The sequence below is a fragment of the Neodiprion lecontei genome, chromosome 6 (genome assembly GCF_021901455.1).
Source record: "Neodiprion lecontei isolate iyNeoLeco1 chromosome 6, iyNeoLeco1.1, whole genome shotgun sequence".
Lineage (NCBI taxonomy): Eukaryota > Metazoa > Arthropoda > Insecta > Hymenoptera > Diprionidae > Neodiprion > Neodiprion lecontei.
The window spans coordinates 26,079,225-26,099,336 of record NC_060265.1 but is presented as its reverse complement, the minus strand read 5'-3'; the positions used below and the strand labels follow the sequence as shown (position 1 = coordinate 26,099,336).

General features: G+C 44.2%; 2 protein-coding genes across 4 annotated transcripts in view; one reads left to right on the top strand and one right to left on the bottom strand.

Annotated features, from left to right (window-relative positions):
* Window positions 1–245: 245 nt before the first annotated feature.
* On the bottom strand, window positions 246–19,768 carry LOC107218957 (peroxidasin). The gene is made up of 5 exons (XM_015657008.2): window positions 18,513–19,768; window positions 5,637–5,848; window positions 4,112–4,340; window positions 2,923–3,222; window positions 246–1,338 (listed from the first exon to the last, which is right to left on the bottom strand). Exons 1-5 carry the CDS (start codon window positions 18,571–18,573, stop codon window positions 1,238–1,240), a joined length of 903 nt encoding a protein of 300 aa, XP_015512494.1. The 5' UTR covers window positions 18,574–19,768; the 3' UTR covers window positions 246–1,237.
* The window catches only part of LOC107218940 (kin of IRRE-like protein 1), a 139,614-nt gene continuing 125,345 nt past the window's right edge, over window positions 5,844–20,112 (top strand). For all 3 annotated transcript variants that reach the window (XM_046742530.1, XM_046742531.1, XM_046742529.1), the window contains exon 1: window positions 5,844–5,958. The gene's annotated coding sequence lies outside the window, so the exon portion shown is untranslated. The remainder of the gene's footprint in view (window positions 5,959–20,112) is intronic.

The following is a 20,112-nucleotide window of genomic DNA, read 5'->3' as shown; positions in this document are numbered from 1 at the left end:
TCTCGGACCGATGAAAGAATACGTGCGACGAAAGAATATGTATGGGATCGAACGGGATCCGCGTCGCGTCCCTCTCGTTTTTATTGCGAAAATGTGAGAATCAGGGTAGTTTTTTTCATCACTTATATATGTATACTTTTCATTTTATTTAGTAAACATCATAATGTTATATTTACAATACCCAACTACCTTCACGTGTGACTGCAGTGTAGGCAGATATATATGTATATAATATATTATTGTAGGTAAATTCTGTTTTCGCTTGAATGAAATTTATACCGTCGAGTTATGGTATAGTTTATATTCACCCCTTATTTTTCATTTTTTTTTCTCTTCATCTTTTTTCGTCTTATCGTTATCTTTTTTTTTTCTTGTTAAGTCAATTGTACAACACAGAATTAATTATCAACAGCCCTTGTGTGATACAATTCATACAATTAAATCGACTTGTTTCTACGTACAGACCTTTTCGAAAATCTGAATCTTATCGTAAAACTTCTACGTGCCGTATATACATAGGTATAATGTGTGTATAATTCTCCTAAATTTTCTTCTCTTTATTTCTTTTCTTTGTACACAACATTTGCATGACTGCTACTTCATCTCCTTTTCCTTTTCTTTCTCTCTCGCTCTCGATAAATTTCCCCAATGTAGTACCGCAGTCCCTGTTTTATCATTTCTCTTTTTCCCCCTACTCGCGCATACATTGTTTCAGATTTTCGAACCTGGCTGTACGCAACAACAAATGCCAGTGTTTCGTGAAATATCATATTACGTATGCATATGTTACAAGACTATTTACAGTAGGTACGTGCCGTAGAACCAACGTTATTACCAAAGAGGATTGCGTTTTCGAAACAAGCAATCAGCGCAACAAAGCCTTTGTCCGCAGAATAATTTCCGGAAATAGGAATATGCTGTCTGCACAGATTTTCAATAGTCTGATGTCTTTTTTTCTCTTATCAATTACCCAACTTTGTTCAGTTTTTTCCAATCGTTATATCGCTGGGGGTAAAGAAGCGGAAAGATCGACATGATTTCACTCTCTTCTTTTTGGGTATGTAATTCCTGGATTCAGAACACTCAACCGTCTGGTATTAACGTTCGGATTCAGCGACAGAGCTTGACGTTGGATTACAATCTATCAATTAATAGGTTTTATTTTCTTTTTCTTTGTGTGTTTGGTTTTCTTTCCTTTTCCTTTTTTTTTTTCTTTCTGTCAATAAATTGCTTACATTTACATCGAGGATATGTACAAAATAATTAGCGACACCAAAAGACAACTCGATGACAGAATAGGCCCAGCTGTTCCAGTCTGCATAGCCTCTGGCCGTTCTCCTGAAACATATAACAGTGGATGGAGAAACGTGTAAAGTTTTGATTGTATTGCAAGTCTCGCACAGTCGGACGGACGGGTCTGTGTCGATCGGTTTTCGGAATAGAACAGCTTTATTCTAAGTATAAACTTCGCTTCGAGTAAGTTTCGGAGGCTCAGCGGGACATTCGAAAATTTCCAATATTCAAACCAGACCCTGCGAAACCAATTAAACTTCGGGGGAAACTTAAATATTGAAAAACTGGGACTCCGCGGTAAGGGGATTTTAAATGGAGAGGGGAAAAAAAACAATAATAAGATAAAGCGAATGACCGCGGCGGACATGCAGTTTATAATCCTGGCAACGCCCGTCAAGGATGGTCGGGGATCATTACGAATAGATCGATTTTTTAGTATAACAAATTGGTTCAATTAAAATATCTCCGAGCCATGCCTGTGAGCGTATACTTATAAAGGCTACCTTGGGAATCTGGTATTAAATCGTTTTATACACCGCGGGTGATCGACGGAAAACGAAAGTATAATAATGGAAAAAGTTGGCCAAGTGTATTACCATAAGTTGTCCGATGGAAAGAGAGCCGCGGATACTTTCTCACGCGCATACGTATATAACAGACTGTGCAGAGATAACGGACATCGACATTGATTCCGAGGAAATATCGCGATCGACTTTTCCCTACGGGTAGTTATATATGATAAAATATAGGGAGGATGAATTGGCAATAGGTGAAAGGGTGGGTATTACAGCTGTGCGACCGACTAGACGTACGCTGGAGATATCAAGCCATCCAATCGGGCCGATTGAACGTCAGTTTTTAATCCCTTATCAAACTTGAAAGGATTCGAATTACATTTTGGGCGAAGGTTTAATGCGGCGAAAAAAGGGGGAGAGAAAATGAAAAACGAAATCACCCAATTTCCCGAGGCATTAAGAGTATAAATTGGGTTTTTGGACATTAACTGCTTCTTTGCCTTTCCCCTCTATGTACACATAAAGAGCCCGCGGGGCAAATTTCATTAGCCAAGATTTTGTCCGGTTTGTACTATACATATATACGATTTCGCTCGATTGGCAGAAAAGGGCAATTTGTCTTGATCGATTTATTTGCAGAACGCGTATAATCCCCGCTCTCCCATGATCCGATAGCAGAGCGGGACGTATTTTACGACATTCCATGTACGGGAGCTTTTCCGCACCCTCGTTCCGCGTATTTCCTGCTGAAACACATCTTGCGGAGGCGCGTGTCTTTAGAAATGTTTCTCAAGAGAAGCCAAGACCGAGAGTCGATTAATAAGGCGCTTTGAGGTTTCAGTAAACCAAGAGGAGTCGGCATCTCGATACGTCAGGAAATTAAATTGGAGGATTTCTCGCTTCGCTCGGGGCGGGGAGATATTTGTATTTTGAATTTTGGAATGCGAGAGAGATCGCGATAATAATTGAACGCGTGAAATTGAGCGAAGCCTGATCAAGACGTCAAAGCCGCGGTAATTTTAGGCTCCGTTTCGCCGCAGTTACGCTTCAATCATACGACTGTTCCGCGAATAGAATGGGGGTGGGAGAGAAGAAAGAAATCAAACTCACTCACCATTCAGGACGTGAACTCTGACGGAAGCCATTTCCGCGTTGCTTGGCTTACATCCGTATTCCCCCGAATCCGAGGGCTGAGCAGCTTGGATGAGTAGCCAAGAATTAGTGACGTCATTCCCTTTCTCTGTGATCACGGACACACCGCCCCTGGGACTGTCGTAGCTCACTGTTCTCTGATTGTAGTACCAAAATATGTACGTCGGCGGCTCGGAACTGAAGTGGATGGCGCATGTCAGGTTTATCGTGCTTCCCGCGCCCACGTAGAGCTCCGGACCACCGAGGATCGTCGCCGTTGGCACTGCGAAGGTAGAAATTGGCGAAAAAGGTTCGCATCAAACGGAATCTGTAGGAAATTTCGCCGCTCGGGGATAAATTTTTGGCTCTCACGAATTAAACTCTGAAAAATAATCGCGCTGGTATTTAATTCATGAAATAAAAACGACCGAATCCCAAAGTATAACGTGCGAGAACGAGGATCGATCTGTTCGAACGAGTATCGTATTACCGTCTGTACGCGGGATTTACAAAAGTTATTTTATAACGGCATGACGAATTTTGATGGAGATATCGAGATGATCCACCGTTTATAGAGGGGGATGAATTTTGCTCGGAAAATTCTCTCCCGGGGTTAATCGATCGTTTCGTGTTTACGGTAGGGCATGGTATCTCGTCTGTTTGGCCAACGGTTCGCGGATGTGCCTCGTCGGCGTCGTCGTCGTCGGCGTCGTGGGCGTCGTTAGCTTAGGCCGGTGGATTAATCAGCGTTGCCCCCTGGGACAGGACGTTGCCTGGATTCCGATCAAACCCCACGACCTGGGCGTGGAAAACCCGAATTTCGGGACATTGAAACTTGGCCCATCCTCCGCACCTTTCGCCACCTTCCGTACGCAATGCCCGTCAAGGAATCAAGTCAATGAGGGGTCATTCCGCTACCCTCGTTACGCGCCACTTGCCCGATATAACAATATATACATTTCGCCCGGTGTTTGCGCGCCTTCCGAAACGATCCTCCATTTCGAAGATCATCCCCTTGAAACGAGGATCGTAGACGGCTGTGTTCTCGACTCGGTTTTGCCGCCGTGGGTGTCTCGTTCGCGATATAAATAAATATGTTTTTCCTTTCACGTGCGTGAATCGTTAATCGTAACATCACGCTTTTGCGAAACCATAACCGGAATTTTACTCACCGACAACGTTCAGGTAGAAGTGATGTGACTTTAAGGGAACCGTTGATATCTGGCATTCGTAGATTCCTTCGTCTCGTTCCTGGGCCCATTTTATGCACAACGTCCACTCGGACCACTCGCTGTTTTGCCCGGAATTTTGAACGGGTAGAGCTTGAAACCGCTGATCACTGGTGTAGGTGTAAACTCCGGCGGTCAGGATGTGTATGTCCCGATGCCTGACCCAGGATACCTTTGCGTGGAGAATAGAACAGGAGTAAAAATAAAAATGAAAGTTACAATACCGGTGATTCGGATCGCGTATAGAAATGTTTTCACGGCTCATGAACTTTTTTTATTCTCTTAAATTACCACTGATTTTGTTCGCGATTTTTGCTCTATTTATTTTTCTCACTTTCTTTTCATTCACTTCACAAGGAAAAAATAGAGGCAGACAGCGAGGGAGAAAGAGAGCGGCAGACTGTGTGCGTGAGCCTTTTATTTTGATCCGCAAGCCGTGGGCGGACATTTTCAGAGACACCTCCGAAAATTGGGATCTCAAATCCTTTGCAGCAAAAGTCTTCTTTACTGCCCAGCCTTTGAATAAAATATAACCAGCAACGTGGCTTGCGAAGTGATGTTACGTGCGTTGTAAACTTTGTATACTTAAATAATAAGGAGTGAAAAAAAAGAAGAGAAAAAAAAAATGGAAATCACACGAACTTGCGCCCTCCAACTTCAGAGCTCAGAAATTATAACGCACTCAAATGCCGGTATCAAATCATCTTTTCGTTATCAAAATTTTCTACAGTCCTTGCTGAATCCTTGTTCTTCGTCAAGAAAAGGAATTTATCAGTTGCGTATCTAACGGCAAGCGAATAGTTGTAGTATAAAAAAGTGAGCTTCCACGGCCGAAAGCAACATGAAATATAAGCTCCGTTACGATTCCCCGAACGACGTGCGCGACGCTTGAAGAATGTACGTAGTCGGTAGGCCTTTGGTGCCTTTCAGGTGTCCGCGGACCCTCCAGGATCGCGAAACATCCAAGATTCTGGGGTCCAGAGTGCCTATTTGATATCTGGAATTAGCCTCGCTCCCACCGAACGATATCCGCGCCGCGTCGACGTTCGTGCCGGGGAGGTAATTCGCCAGCAGACATTGCAGATTTCACTGATTAAACATGAATTCAGAGGCAAGCCCCGATTGATTATGTAATTATTATTGACCGCGGCGCTAATCTTGCCGCTCGACGGTCGCTCCTGTAATTGGATTGAACACGCCGAGATATATCTGCGTGGTTGAAATTGTTCGAATCAACAATTCAGGTGAGCAAGCAAAACCTCCGGCACGGCTATGGCCTGCTATATCCGGTTGAAATACCGATATCATAACCCGTTCGACTCGCGCGAATTGCCGCAGCAACCCCGGTGTGTACTTAGCATTAATTATCAACTCGCCGATCAAATATTCCCGATAATTATCGCAAAGCGACGAGCTTCGCCCGTCCCCCGACCCCTCGATTCCTCCTCGGATATTTCAACTTCCTTACGGTTTTGTCATCCAGGTTCCTCACTCTGCACGTCAGGTAGGCCGTCTTGCCGATGAGCGCCGTCACGTTGGTTGGCTGGCTCATGTCGAAGGTGGGCTCGGGCTTTGGCTTCGCACCGCCACCGGGGGGGTTCAAAAGCTGCTGTCGCGGCCTCGCCTGGTTCGGATGTCGCTCCGAGGTGTCCGTGCCGCGTTCTCCCATGCTCAGAGTGTCTGAAAATCGAGAATAACGTCAGTTGCACGCCCCTCGCAGATGCATCTCGTCGGTTTATTGCTGCGAGCTCGTCAAAAACGATGATGCGGAGGAGAGCTTTTGCAGATCGGTAAGTACGTTACACAGGTTTCTCGAATATATCCAAGCTTTTCCATAGAACCCGGCTCTCGCATCGGCATTGCCACTAATGCCGTTCATAAAAATTTCACATGAATCTGACACGCTGAGAATATTTCCATGAAATCTATGATATATGACGTTATAGGTACGCATTATATATATATATATATATATAACGGGGAAAGAGAATGGAGTAGATAAAAAGATAAACGAACCGTGATTTCTCTCCCCTTATAAAGCATATCTGTAGAACGTTGGGAAAAAAGAAATACGAGCGCGAAGGGGGGATGCAGGATCGCTGTTTTATTTCGTTTGAATATCATCCTATTCCGCGTAATAATTTTGCGGTTTATAGCTCCCTCCTCGAATTAATTGCTCTCGGTGTATAAATGCCGGTTTGTTCTTTCTACGACCATTTTTACCACCGAGCTTTTATACCCTGCAGTTGCTTTTATCTGGAAAGACTCGCCGCGCAAATTTGGCTCGGCGATCGAGAGTTTTTTGCATAAATATCTCGCACACTGACTGCCCCCCTTAAATATCGAGTGTCGTCTGTGGTGGAACGTGACCGTCGGTGTCTCGAGTATCTTTTCTGCAAGTTTTCTTTTTTTTTTTTTTTTATTTCTAGCTTTATTTTTATTCTTTTCGCTCTTCTTCGCAAGTCGAAGAAACGTCCCTAGTGCGAAAATCATCGATTACCGTCGGCCAAAGGCCCCCGCGAGCGGCCAACGCTGTCGATTTAATACCTGATACCTACTTCAGCGAGATGCCCGGCTATACGTATACCCAGCAGGCTACTACGCCGAAGGAAATGGCTTTGGGATCGCCTTTCTCCCCTAATACGCCGATCCGTTATAGGTATCCTCAAAGTTGCGACCGGCAGGGTCAAGTAATTACGCGAGTTACCGGTGACCTGTGAACTTGTGGATAGTTTCCACCCGGAACGACCGTCGCTCAAAGTCGAATCGCATAAAGATGACGCATTCGAGAAGAATCGATCTCCCGCCTCGAACCCTCGGAGCCTCGGACGAAGTCCAAGGGAGGCCGGCATTCCTCACGACGAGGCGACGAGGCGACGCTCGCATTTCCACCTTCACGGCGTTCCCGCAAATACACACCCTGATTTAGATTTGACGGGTATTGATCGCGCCTCGATTCGCATCCTCATCACGGAGCACCGCCTGCGATATACGATCCGAATATCTGCCGGACCCAAAATACGGATGAAATATAGATAACGCCGTTGATATGTCAGCTCTACTCCTCCCAGGGTATGAACGGTTATTATCCGGATGCTGAAGGTTACGACCCTGCGAACCCACGTCCGAGTACTGTCAGCTGAAAAGCGAGCTGCAGGCATCCGACGTCTGTACGTCGTCTCGGGCCTGCGAAGGGTGAAAATAAGGGCGCGGGAGGAGGAGAGCTGTTGACTTTTCACTCGAGCGAGAAGTAACGATTCGAAATCGACACCTCAACCTTTTGTCTCGCTTCTTACTTCTTCTCCTTCTTCTTCTTCTTCTTCTTTTTTCCGCTTCTATACTTCTCCACCGATGTTTTTTTCAGGATGTTGTCTTTGCCCCGCCTCATCCCTCGCCGCTGAGCGTTTCTCAAAGAGCGTCGGAGCTGAAAACAGGGGGGGAGGATTTTGCTCGGGGGCTCTGCAGAGACTCGCGAACCCTTGACGAGCCTTGATGTACCTTGAAAACATTCTCTTAACTACGAGTTGATTGTTTGCCGTGAGAACGCGACCCGACTACGAACCCGGTATCGGAATTGATACGTTCGAACGCCGATTATCGGAGGGTGGAAAGATTTGATAACGAATAAGTATATATAAAGTATGAAACGTGGCAGCTCGATGATCGGATAAATTGAAGGCTGAATGAAACAAAGCGTTGAAAGAATCGTCGCTTCACTTTTTTACAACTTGAGAATAAAAAATTTTTGCTGGGGGTAAATTTACAAAGTATGACATTTTATTAATGCTGCATTAAGGTTTAGACAATAGTTAAAGAATTTCCTTACAACTGAATCCACGCAATAATAACTTTACGATCTTCAACCTCGTAGATAAAAATATAATATCGTACGCATAGCACAAATGAAACGATGTTGAAGTTGGCGTCTCTCTCGCCTGATGAGGCGACAACCAAACTCGTCAGAAAAACGACGGCGCAAAATGTTCGAAAATGAATCTGAAGAGGCTGTATTTTTTCTGCTCGGCTGAACCAGACACGTCTTATTGTTTTGTCTCCGTGCTTTTACCGATGACGACGTTCCGTCCGCACAAAAGTATAGGCGTATAGAATTACTAGCGTACGTGTGTTACGCCAGATAGAAATTATTCTAAGTAGTGAAAATTGTACAACCAACTTCTGTTTCTTGAATTCGACGAAGCACTGGTCCAACTCATTTATTCGCGAATCGTAATTTTTTTTTTTTTTTTTGTTCACGAAAAGTTTGATACTCCAAGTATCGATGTTCCTCTCTTTTCTACAACGCAATTAGCGGTTTGCGATCAACTGTTTCGTTCTGAGATCTAGAGATCGCGAAGAGGAAAATGAGGAGGAAGCGGACCTTCATCATGATATTATTGAGAACTCTTTAATTATCTCTTTTCGATAATCATAGATGTTCCGAGTGTACTCGACGCTGCACTCGACCTCGGCTCGTTAATTGATCTCAATTTACGAAAGGGTGAGATAAGGAATTTCTTTACAATGCTTCAAGCCGTCCATTATCTCCGTGTACGTGTCATTGTTCGAAAAAAGTTTTGTTTCACATCCCGTTGAATAGCGGGGGTGGAAAAACGAAGGAATATTTAACCGTTTTTGTCGTACGTTCCAATAATCAAGGAAAATTAATTGCAGACGATCGTGATAAAAGTTTGATGAAACAGTTTGTAGGAACTGTTTTAAAAATGCATCTTTATAACGCGAATCGTTCACTTTTTTGCCGAATTCAGGGCCGAACAAAAAAAACCTCAGACATCTCTATGCTCGTATAGTCGTTAAGCTATTGCTGAACGGTGAGAAAAAGCTGAAAGGAAATATTGGACAAATATCTTTACGATAAAAATGGAGCGTCCTCGACGTATAGACGCAAAGTTACGTACGCGTAGCAGACGCTTGCAGGAAAACGAATCTGTGCCAGCTCGCAGCTCTCTATCTCTGATAACCATTTCATCTGAAATCTGGGCCGTCTCTATACCGTTATTCCGACGCATCCGCACAGACTTTTATACTATATCTTGATATTGAAATTCCAAGCAAAACGGGCCGATGTTCATGCGCTTGCAACATGTCCTATCGATATATTATCTATAGCCTATACAGACGGACAAAATATCAGCTCGTCTGAATGCGGGAGGCCGCGAAGAGAAAAAAAAAAGAAAACTTTGATAACCATCCGCGCATGTTTATTGGGGATAAAATTGAACGCAAACCAAGAGATTTTCATTACTCATCTAGAAATCAATATTTGACGCTCGTTTTCGAGTTCATGCGTTAAGATAATTTCACACATTTTTTTTTTTTGCATCAACTAGAAATGTGGATTACACGATATTCTAAATAACAGATTTTTCTGTTCTTGATCTCGGAGCGGGAAAATTTCGATTCATTATTGATAGCGTGGACGAACTCTCAGGGAATTCTGATACTCTCGCTGCGACAAAGAGCTTGATTTTCTCATCTCCGGTCAAGATAGGGTATGCACGGGTTATTTGTGAAACCACATTCACCGCAGTGGCTGGTATCTTTTGGTAATTGGTAGCGTGGCCGAGGCGACGGGATGAGGGTTTTTGTCCGAGCATCTCCTCGGCTAGATTCTCCACCGTTAAAGATTGTATCGCGTCGCTCGGTGAAGCTATCGGACTCGCTTGTTCGCCGATAAAACTTTGCCATATCTGCAGAGACGAGGAAGAAGAAGAAGAAGAAGAAGAAGAAGAAGAAGAGAGACTGACGCGGGGTCAGAAAAGAAAAAAAGAATCGAAGGACGCTCAAGATAATGGGTGAAAGTCGGCGGCGATGCGCGAGCTGCTTATATCCCGTGGGATCGAAGGAGGGGAAAGTTCGGGACGTGTTTAGGGTCCCTGCATCTGGAGGGATGATTCTATTCTCGTCCTTTTCCCGGCTCAGTTGCAAGGCACGCGAGGCGCGCCCGTTAACCAGGCCTCAATTAATGTTTGAACCGCTTTCTTCGGGCAAATAGTCGACTTTGAAGGGCCAAAATTTACCCGTTTCCTTGGCAGATGTGCGTAAGCGAGGATCACGGAACACGGTGTGTGCTGAAACGCCGTTCAGCTGGATTAATTTAACCTGTAAGGACATTCGGGTCGGTCCTATGTACCCTCAGTGGTGGAAAATTAATTGGATCTACATTAATTACCGGCAGCGTAAGCCGCTTTCATCAAAAACCTATGACGAAGCGTAAGCCAGTGATTTTAATCAGTAGGCTCAACCCTCCGAAATTCCTAAAACATTTCGAATCCATAGCCTGAACAGATGCCGCGAGGACGGATTTCGGTTAACCGCCTTATGCTTTCGGAGTGTTTCTTCTTTGGGAATTGACCCGAACGTAAATTGCCAGTATCTTACAGATTTGCCGGGCGTTTCGAGTCACGAACGACAGATGTCTTATTTACTTAAGGCATTTTTTTTTTAGTGCAGTGGTGACTTCTGTTCACTTTTACCAGCCTTTTTTCATTCTGGCATTCGATCGAATATTCAAATTGCGAATACTCACGCTTGATACGCGGGGAAAAAATACTGAGATCGATACTCGTTGTCAGTGCAGATACGTTTTTACGTTCAAAATTTTCAAGTTCACCGGATTGTTGGAATCATCTTGCTTTGTTTAATCAAATCCAGAAGGCATGAATTTGTCCAATTTAGACGGGGTCGTAGATTGTATTATAAACGTGACGAATTTACTCGAACGAAGTAATTATACCGCATGTACGTATCTAGAACAGAACATCATTAATTCATAACAGTTATGACCGCGCTTATAATCCGCTATTTCGTAGAGCTAATTGAAATGCTCCATAAAGATTATTACGCTTCACTCTCAGAAGTACAATTTATCACGATATATATTTTTCGTAACGATTTCGCTGTGTTCCATAATAGATCTTCATTAATGAGAACAGTTTCTCGTGATTGACAAATCGGTTTTCGAAAAAGAAAACTCGTTATCTTGTTCAAATTTTCTCGTGCAATTGATGAATTTGTGGTACTACGTGGAATTGGAAAATGTGGTTTGAGGGAGGAGGATTGGTTCTACAAAAATTAGTTTTACAGCGAAAATATTCCAAAGAATCGCTTCTACAGAAATATTTTTCTGCCGAAACCGATTCGAGATTCGCACCAGAAATAAACCTGCATTGATTATTCTATAGAAGAATATTCCGTAGAACAATTCTCTTCTAGCATAATTCATACAGGATTGTTTTTGATGTGAAGCTCGAATTTCTGTAGAATCAAACCCCATTCGTTTGCAGCATCCGCGGTTATATTTATACTTCACTCAGATAAATATATAATTTTCCTTTGATCGCCGGTGCGAGAAATTTTAATGACAGTTTATCGCCGGGAGTTATTGCGGTGTATAAAAATATGCTTGAACATAGGTACGTTGTTAACACGCGACTCGTAGCTAGTTTGTTGTTTTTCCTAGCAATGTTGTATAAATGGTTAAGACAGCAAGCGGTGTAAGTCAGTTTGACCTAATTTTTCAGGACAATGGAATTTCTATTTAAGATCACCCGCAATTCTGGTGTCAGAAAGAATATATTATTTCGGTTTGTTCTATGTTTCAACAATAGTTTAAAACTGCCGCTGCCAAGGTATTAAGCTTATACCGAATAAATCACCCATTGTACTAAATGACTTAGACGCCTTGCATTTTCAACTCCTCGTACTACGTCAAACAAGCACAGCAAAACGTAATCTTTTACACATACACGTTTTAATAAGGCGGGTTAAATTTATCCTCGTTATAAAACCTCGAACTGCACCCTGAGGAGTTTTTTTCCATGCGCGTCGGTCGACGTTGCAAGAGTGTACGAAAAACAAGACGGAGAAGAAAAACAACTCCCATTTCTCGGTTATAATTAAAAGTTTGGACGATATCGAGGCGTTCCCACCGCGATAAGTGTGCGGATTAAGCAAACCGCTAAGCACGTTGTTTTCGCGATGAAATTCCACGCCTCCCAGCGCATGCCCTGCAGCATTCCCGTTCCTCCGAGAGGTTTTCCGCTATCTCCTCGATAACCAGCGCGCATCTTCGGCAAACCGGGTTATGCATAAAAGATCCAACCGTCGAAACGCGAAATCGGGATTCCGAGCGTCGAAGCCACATGCGACGCCTTTGCTTCGGCTCATCCGGACTTCCAATTCCCTCCTCGCGTCTTTGCATATTTTGCGTACCTACGTATTTCTAAAGAAGAAATTTCACCGAGTAACCGGATAACGAGGGGAAAACGATGCTTTGGAAAATTCGTAATCTTTCGCAGAGCGTGTAGACATTTTCTTCCTTCGGCTCTTTTCAAACGAAGAACCGGCGAACGACGTTTGTTCCGTCTTGCTCTCGTCGAGTTGCGAGCTGTTGTATCAAAGGAAGCGAGTATAATTTATGCGAAATTTCATTCCGAAAGCGAGGCGGACTTATCGTCTACGAGAACTCCGAGTGCGGGCGTTTTAAACATCCTCGATATTCGGCTGAACGAATGAATTATGCCGAGTACCTATTCTCCACGTTTCACGTTTCAATTCTGTACGGGATGCGAAGGTAAAATCCCACACCTATAACTCCCGCTGGAGTACGGAGGTTAATTGAATTAGTTAGTAGGTTGAATTGATTATAAAATCGTAACTCGTTCGGTGCTGAATAGACATTATACACGGTGTACATAGGCATGCACATATGTGCTTACACGTACATTACGTTTATATACACGCGGAGGAAATTTATTTGCATCACGTGCAAATTCGCCGGTTGGAAGGTGCTTCTTTTTTTTTTTTTTTAATTTATTTTTCACCTTCTCTTCCTCTATCAAGAGGGGCCGAATGAAATCTCATCGCTTGATCATTAATTATTTCCTGTACGCTATTCAACCGTCAGACGAATTCCGATCGTCGAAGAATTCTTCATCCTAGTCGGCGTGGTTTAATACAACGCGTATACGAAGCCCCTCAACATCCGAGGACCTCGAGGCCATTTTTTTAATATTTAAACCACAAGCAGCTTGTAGAATTTTTATTTTTTTTTTTCACGCAACATGGATGCGTTCGCTTTGTGGTTCAGAGCTTTCTCAAAAGTATCTCGGAAATGCTTTGAAAAATAATTGTACACAAAGATCCTATACGTTTGCATTAATTTTCCGTAAAAACGGTTTAAACACTTGTCGACGTGTGTAAGAGAAACTGTAACCGTCGCGGTGCAAAATTATGCTGATAAATTTTGAAAGAGCAGGTGTCACACAGGTACACTAGTCTGCTGTCATGGAAATGAAAATTTTTGTCTTGACTTTGAAAGTTTAAAAACCTGAGCTTGTATTCTACGCGTAAGCGAGCACATACCTATACCTACATTCATATAATACACAGAATGAGATGACGTGTATCACGGGGGTAAATCAGAGAGGAGAAATATCTCATTGGCACGAGCAGCAGCCACGGTGCCGTTGATTTACGCGTTTGTGTTTACGCAGACTAATCAGGCGTTTCAGATTTCTCAAAGTCACGTCGAGTTATGAAGCGCGTTGGATTGGCCGAATCAGAGCAGGTAGGTAGGTAGATAGGCAGGCAGGCAGACTGCTGAAACCTTGGTGAAAACGCAAGGGACTGGGAAATATGCCAAGCTTATTAGGGCGGGCGAGAATCTCGCTCTCTCTCTTTCTCTCCTTCTATCATCCCGAAGGAAAATCAGGGACTAAGATCTGAGACTTCTGCCGGTAGACTTTGAAAATTGGAGAGTCAAGAAGTGGGTGCCTCGCACCTTCTCACCATGAATATTCCATTCAGAATCCAGCATCGTCCAACCAACCGAATTCACTCCCTTTGCAATCTTTCCAGTGCGAATTTTTAGAGCACCCGATCGCGTGACGTTTCATTTGAAATTGTCTCTGTGCCGAATTATCGTACCGAGCTACGTTGACCGCTGACAAAGGTGTTTTGATCACAGGTAAACATCTCGGGCAGTATCGGGCAGTATCGCTCGACCCTTCGTATCGCGAACATGTTATTACTCCCGTTCTTCGGAGAGGCAAAAGTCTTGTTCAATCGCGGTGATCAGTGGCGTTCATCTTCCAACACGTGTGTCGTAAACATCGTGAGTAGAGATTCGGAGTTGGCAGTGTTACGCGAATGAGTTGTGAAGTGATAATGCGGTTGTGTCTTCGAAAAGTATTCAAACTTGAGTTGACCCACGCACGCAGGATACGGTGTGCATGTCAAATGGTAAGCATAATTCTCTCTAATTTTACTAAATTTCATTAATTTCGTCGCGTATATTATTAGTGGATACTCGCGCAGCTTTTTACACCCTGTACGAAATTGATGATGCTGTAATGTTTATCTACAATTATTATCCGAGTGTATGCTGATTCGCAAAATTGCGTTATCATTATTTTAATCCCCGTGTTCACTCGCCTGGCTCTCTCGCCGATGAAATTCGTACAATGCGTGTAAAACAACAGTCTTTGTGCATCGCCCGGAATTGTTGTACCAAAACAGAAATACGCGCAATATCGGAGTTTGAAAACCACGGCGGATCGCGTGGGCGTCGATCGATTTCAACGATGGCAAAATGTTTCACCACTCGCAATCGGGATGGTAAATTGATTGCAATGGGACGATCGTTGCGAAACTGTGCGAACCGGACGACGATGCACCGTGCGTGTACAGTCTTTCCTTGTAATGCGGGGCTGATTTTGCGTCAGTCGCTGTTTCCTCGTTGTCTCCACCGTATTCTCAGTTTCCAGTCATCCCTTCGAATTCGAGAGTCGCAGACTCTTCAGCTCCGACTTCACGGGGAAGTTTTTAGCGTCGATAACCGTGCAGTCACGAGGCACAAAAACACCGACGTGGCCGCCGTATATATTCGTTTAAAGTTAATCCAGGGAAGAAATATATACGCGTATCCTGGAGGAACTCGAGAACGTTCGCCGCTGTATTTTATCCACCCTGCACCCCTTCTCTCTACGCTGGAATTCTGCAGCAGTGTGTATATATATTTTGTTCGTCGAGTCGCCTGCAGCTCGGGTTTCGAAATCGCCTCGATATTGTGGGAGTTCGAGGTTTTATAAGAAATTTGCATACGGCGAGTGCCTGGGAGTGGAGTCGGAGGGGGAAGTGCACGGAAAAAGGGAGGGAGAAAAGGCTCCTTTCCACTCGAGGCGACTTTTCTTTCCTTGTGTTTTTTCATCCCCCTACTCTTTCACCGATTTCCGTGCGGTTCCGACTTCTCGGAGTGAATTCACCGGCCCTCAATTCGGGAATTCGCTCCAACCACGCGTATGTTTTTGGCCGGGTTTCCCTCGGGAGAAGACGGGGGCCTTCCCTCGGGGAGCGAGACCGACGTTCAAGCTCCTCGACCTGTAACTGGGAGCGACCGAACCTCACCGAACCGGGTAAACAAATCACAGGCGTCGAAAACCAACCCGTATCGCAAAATTTTCGCTATTCCACATTGGAAACCCTTCGAACGACGCTTCCTAAACTTTTGCCCAATTTTTCACAATTCTAAAATTATACGTCGGTATCTTTTATTTTCCGCAGAGTCGGACCCAAATTTTCGACAACCTCGTTTACCCATTTCTCCGTAATCGCGACCCTCCGTTTCTCGATCCCTTGTCGTTGGACGTTTACATTAAATTTTTCGATTTCGGACGCGGTTCGATGCAGCGAATATTCTTTGTAGTCTTGTTGCCGGTTTCGGAGAATTTCAAAAACTCCAACCGACCTCAATTTCGTACGGATCGAGTACGAAGGTGCGGTGAATTTTACAGTCAGGGAAAATTCACTGCTTTAGAATTGTACAAGTGTTTTTCCCTCTCACATGGCTGTAGCTGTTTCAACTGCAATCTAAACTTGGATTTATTGTTTTCAACTGTAACGTGTACAACGCAGTAAAATAGTTGTTTAATATATTCCTCATTCCGAATCGTGTTTCGCGCACGGTAATATTTCTCCTAGGTAGAATTACACCTATAATCCAGCTACTCTGGAATTTTTACGTCGAGCATTGTGTCTTATATTGCCGTAACACGCCAGTCGAAAAGCTAAAACGAAAAGGGGACGAAATTAACTTGTACTTGCGTAACGTTTTTTCTCGAAGACTGGTTGAGGAATCGTCTCTTTTTGCATCTTTGCATGTCCCATGAATATCAGGAATTTCATTACGAAGCGTCAAGGGTTGGTATCTGGAAGAAGAGGAAAAAAATCGACCCGCCTTCGTTAAAGATTCGTTATCGCCGGCGTTTTCAGCGCTTGAATAGATACCTACGATATATTATCTTTCTGCGAAACGAATGGAGTGAAATTCTTTCTTCTGTTATATTATAATTCTACCAGGGTATTCAAGTATATTTCGCGTCTTCTATATCCAGAGATTTAATTATTTCCCGTTTCCTCCGTCGAAAATTTACCAACGATTTACTAAAAATTTTAAGACGTACTTGATTCAACCAAATACATATGCACCAGACAAACCATTCTTCATAATAATTACGATCGATGGAGATTCACGTCGATATATCGTGAGAACCCTCGTTTCTACGAAGATATCAAGTAAGGGGCGAAATACGTAGTCAAAAAACTTTGCCAGAAGAATGTAGCGGCCCATATTTCATTGAGCTCATCGACGCGGGCGAAACTTTATTTCCAATCTAGGCACGTATGAAGTCGTTGAATTCCACCCACTCTAATCTTGTTACGTCGCTAAGAGATGGAACAGATTCCGAGGATTATCGTAACGAAAATAATCACGCGGACGAAGACAACGTGCAACGAGGCAGAAGTTGTCAACGTCGTCGTAATTCACTATGTATGTTCAAGCTTCCAATGACTTCAAGGAAACTTGGATTTTACAATACAAGTGTGTCTTATTTTATTACGGCTTCCTGAATTTCAGACAATTACTGGCTTCAGCATGCAAATGTATATTCGTATTCGTTCCGTCACGTCGGTCTCCCGAGGAATGAACGTACGGAGTACCGGCAGGAATCCTCGTTTGCTGTCGGACGGAAGTGACGAAGGTATATAAGGTCATTCACCGTCGTAGGTAGCACCTATAGTTGGAGATAGAGAAGCAGACGTCTCCCTCGGCGAGTCGGTGATTTGATCAGGGAAGGTTTCATTACCCTGCAGGGCTCGGTTCGCCGGTTCGCCGATCCGCTGCCAGGATCCACGGCTCGATCTGCCGCGGACGTATTGACACAGCTCTCCAGCTTCGTTCCGCAATATCCTTCGCGGCTAATAAACTCCCAGATCGGCGCTGCGTCGGCTGTCTGAAGGGTAGAGCGATTCATTGGTTCTTTGCATTGCAGCCACCTCGTTCAATTTTATACCCAGTTTCCGTATGCCGAGATTCCGACAGCACTCGCCGCGCACTCCGGGATTAAGATTCACGATGACGATGCGGTTTTTTATACTCTCTTGTTTCCTCATTCCTCGGAGTAATCGTGATTGCGGAAAGTAGGAAACGCGTGGAAACAGATTTAAGCGAAGAAAGGAAAGGAACCGCGAATTATCCGATGTCCAGGATCGTGGAATCGTCGAGGCGGAGAAGAGTGAGAGAGAGAAGGAGAATGAAAAAAATAGCTCCCGGTTTGAACGGTAATGCACAACCAGCCCCGGGCTTTCGAACGTTGCCAATCCCCGCGCGTATAAAACGTTCACCTGTATCTCCGAAAACGAGAGCGGAATATTCAGGAAAGTCGGATTCAAATCGGTTATAACCCCTGTGCTAGTACGAAAATTCCCGGGCCAGCCTCGGAGGAAGGAGGAGTTTACCCTTCCATGGGTTTGATCGATTAGAGCGAGAGGATAAAAAGAAAGGAACAATCCTGCGTTTTATTTACGGCCAATTTTTCGGATTAATTAAAATCGACTTATTGGCCGATTATCCGGTATTTTCGGTTCGACGTACGGCGATGAAAGCCGCGACAGAAATCGGCGGAAAATCCATCTCCGATAGGCATAGTACCCGTAAATCCGTGTCAAAGGTATAAGCGGCAAAAACTGATCTCCACGTCGAGATTTTCTATACACGAGCCTTTGTCTCGCACTAGAGAAATACGGAGTCCTCAAAGGACCGGGAAGACAATCGCGTGACGCTCGTGCAACAGTGTATAAGCCGCTTAATAAAGCTGCTACCATGGGGACAGAGAGAGAAAAAGAGACGCGCTCCGGCTCTGTGTGCAGGAGCTTTTGATGAAAAGCGTAGGCACGAGGAGAGAGATGTACGTTGATACACACGTATGCATAATACATACGTGGAACATATAAACTTGTTCATTTTTTCGAGGAAAATAATTACCTTCCGTGCACATAAGGAGTAGGGCAGCTAAAGACAGTCTTGTTTGCCATCTCAGTGCCATTTCGCAGCCTTTTCACACGTGATTTTTCACTTCCGAATTACCCATTGCTTTACACCACCGTTTTCGCATAGGTATTCACCGAGTTTTCTACGCCACATATCACACTATGGTTTGTTATAATCCCTGCTGCAGCTCCGACCACAAAATCCACTCAAGTTTATTCCTCGGTGGATTCACTAGCGGGGCGGCGGGGTGTAGGAATCGAGAGGGGTTGGTCGACACTTTTGGGGACACTGCAATTATCCCAAAGACATTTCGCACCCGTCCTGCACTTCACGGTGTCCGTTTTAATCCGCGAGGAACGGCTCGAACGAATCTTGCTAGCCCGGTTGCGGAGAGTGAGACGTAAAAGCACTTGCTCTCAACTTTGATTGGACTAATTTAAGTTTGATTAGTCCTGCTGGAGGGGGATGCTATATTCACTAAAACTCTTTGTATGCAAACTAGCTTATCGTTAGCGTTGGTCCAGGCGTGATGACGATCCCCGGCCCGCCGGGTAATTGGCTAAATATATATATATATATATGTATATATGTACGTATATATCCAGCTGTTACGGAACTGATCCTGCAGGATTAACGCTGAGCACTCGACCGGATCTACGGTAGCAATAAATTCGATCCATGCTGGGAATAATTTAGTTTCACTTTCGACGACGCGTAGGCAGAATTACACGCTCATAATAAATCCAGCGGGAAAATATCCCGTGAATGTGAAACTTGTTATAGGAATATTTGGCGATAATAGAATTTCACTTTTTTTTACACTCATAATTCTTTCAGTTATTTTATTTTTATTTCATTTTCTGTTTTCCTCTTCGATGTTGTTTTTTATTTTTTTATTTTTCTTCGTCTTTTACCCCGTGCAGCATTCAATATTTTACGTTTAAACTTGCAACGATATTTTTATTTCTCCACCGGTTATTCGATTCGCACGCACACTCTTTCACCGTTTTACCGCTCACCGATGAGACTTGTTTCTATCTTCTCTCGTCGTCGCGATCATGCACGAACCCCGGCAATTTTGAGCTTTTCCATTTTTTAACCCTCCGTTTTTTCACTCGAGTACAGGTACTTTCCAATCGCGCACTTTCAAATTTCTCACCACTACCGATACATGTATTTTGTATCAGAATATCCTTGCCGCGCTACGCGAGGATGCTGCGGAACGCGTCACGTCTTAATTCGACGGCAGATTTTCCCCGACTGCGGTCTGCCTTCGTTCGTGGGGCATGCGCGTTTTATCAACCCCGTTGAACATCTATATATGCGAAGGGGTGCGCCTCCCCCGCTTTGGACTTCAGCGCCGCGACGCCCGGCGCCAAGGCTCCGCGGATACTAGAAACTGTGGTGCGAGCCGTGGAAACTCCAGAATCCGTCGAAATCGCCGATAGATGTACCCTGTACCCTGTAACAGGGGGCGCAGGTGAAATCTACGCGTTCCTACCCTCGAGTACCGGGAAGCAATCAATTTTAACACGGTGCAGGCGTTTGGATAGCGGATTTTTTTTCGGATTTCTCGCCGCCGCCGCCTCCGCTC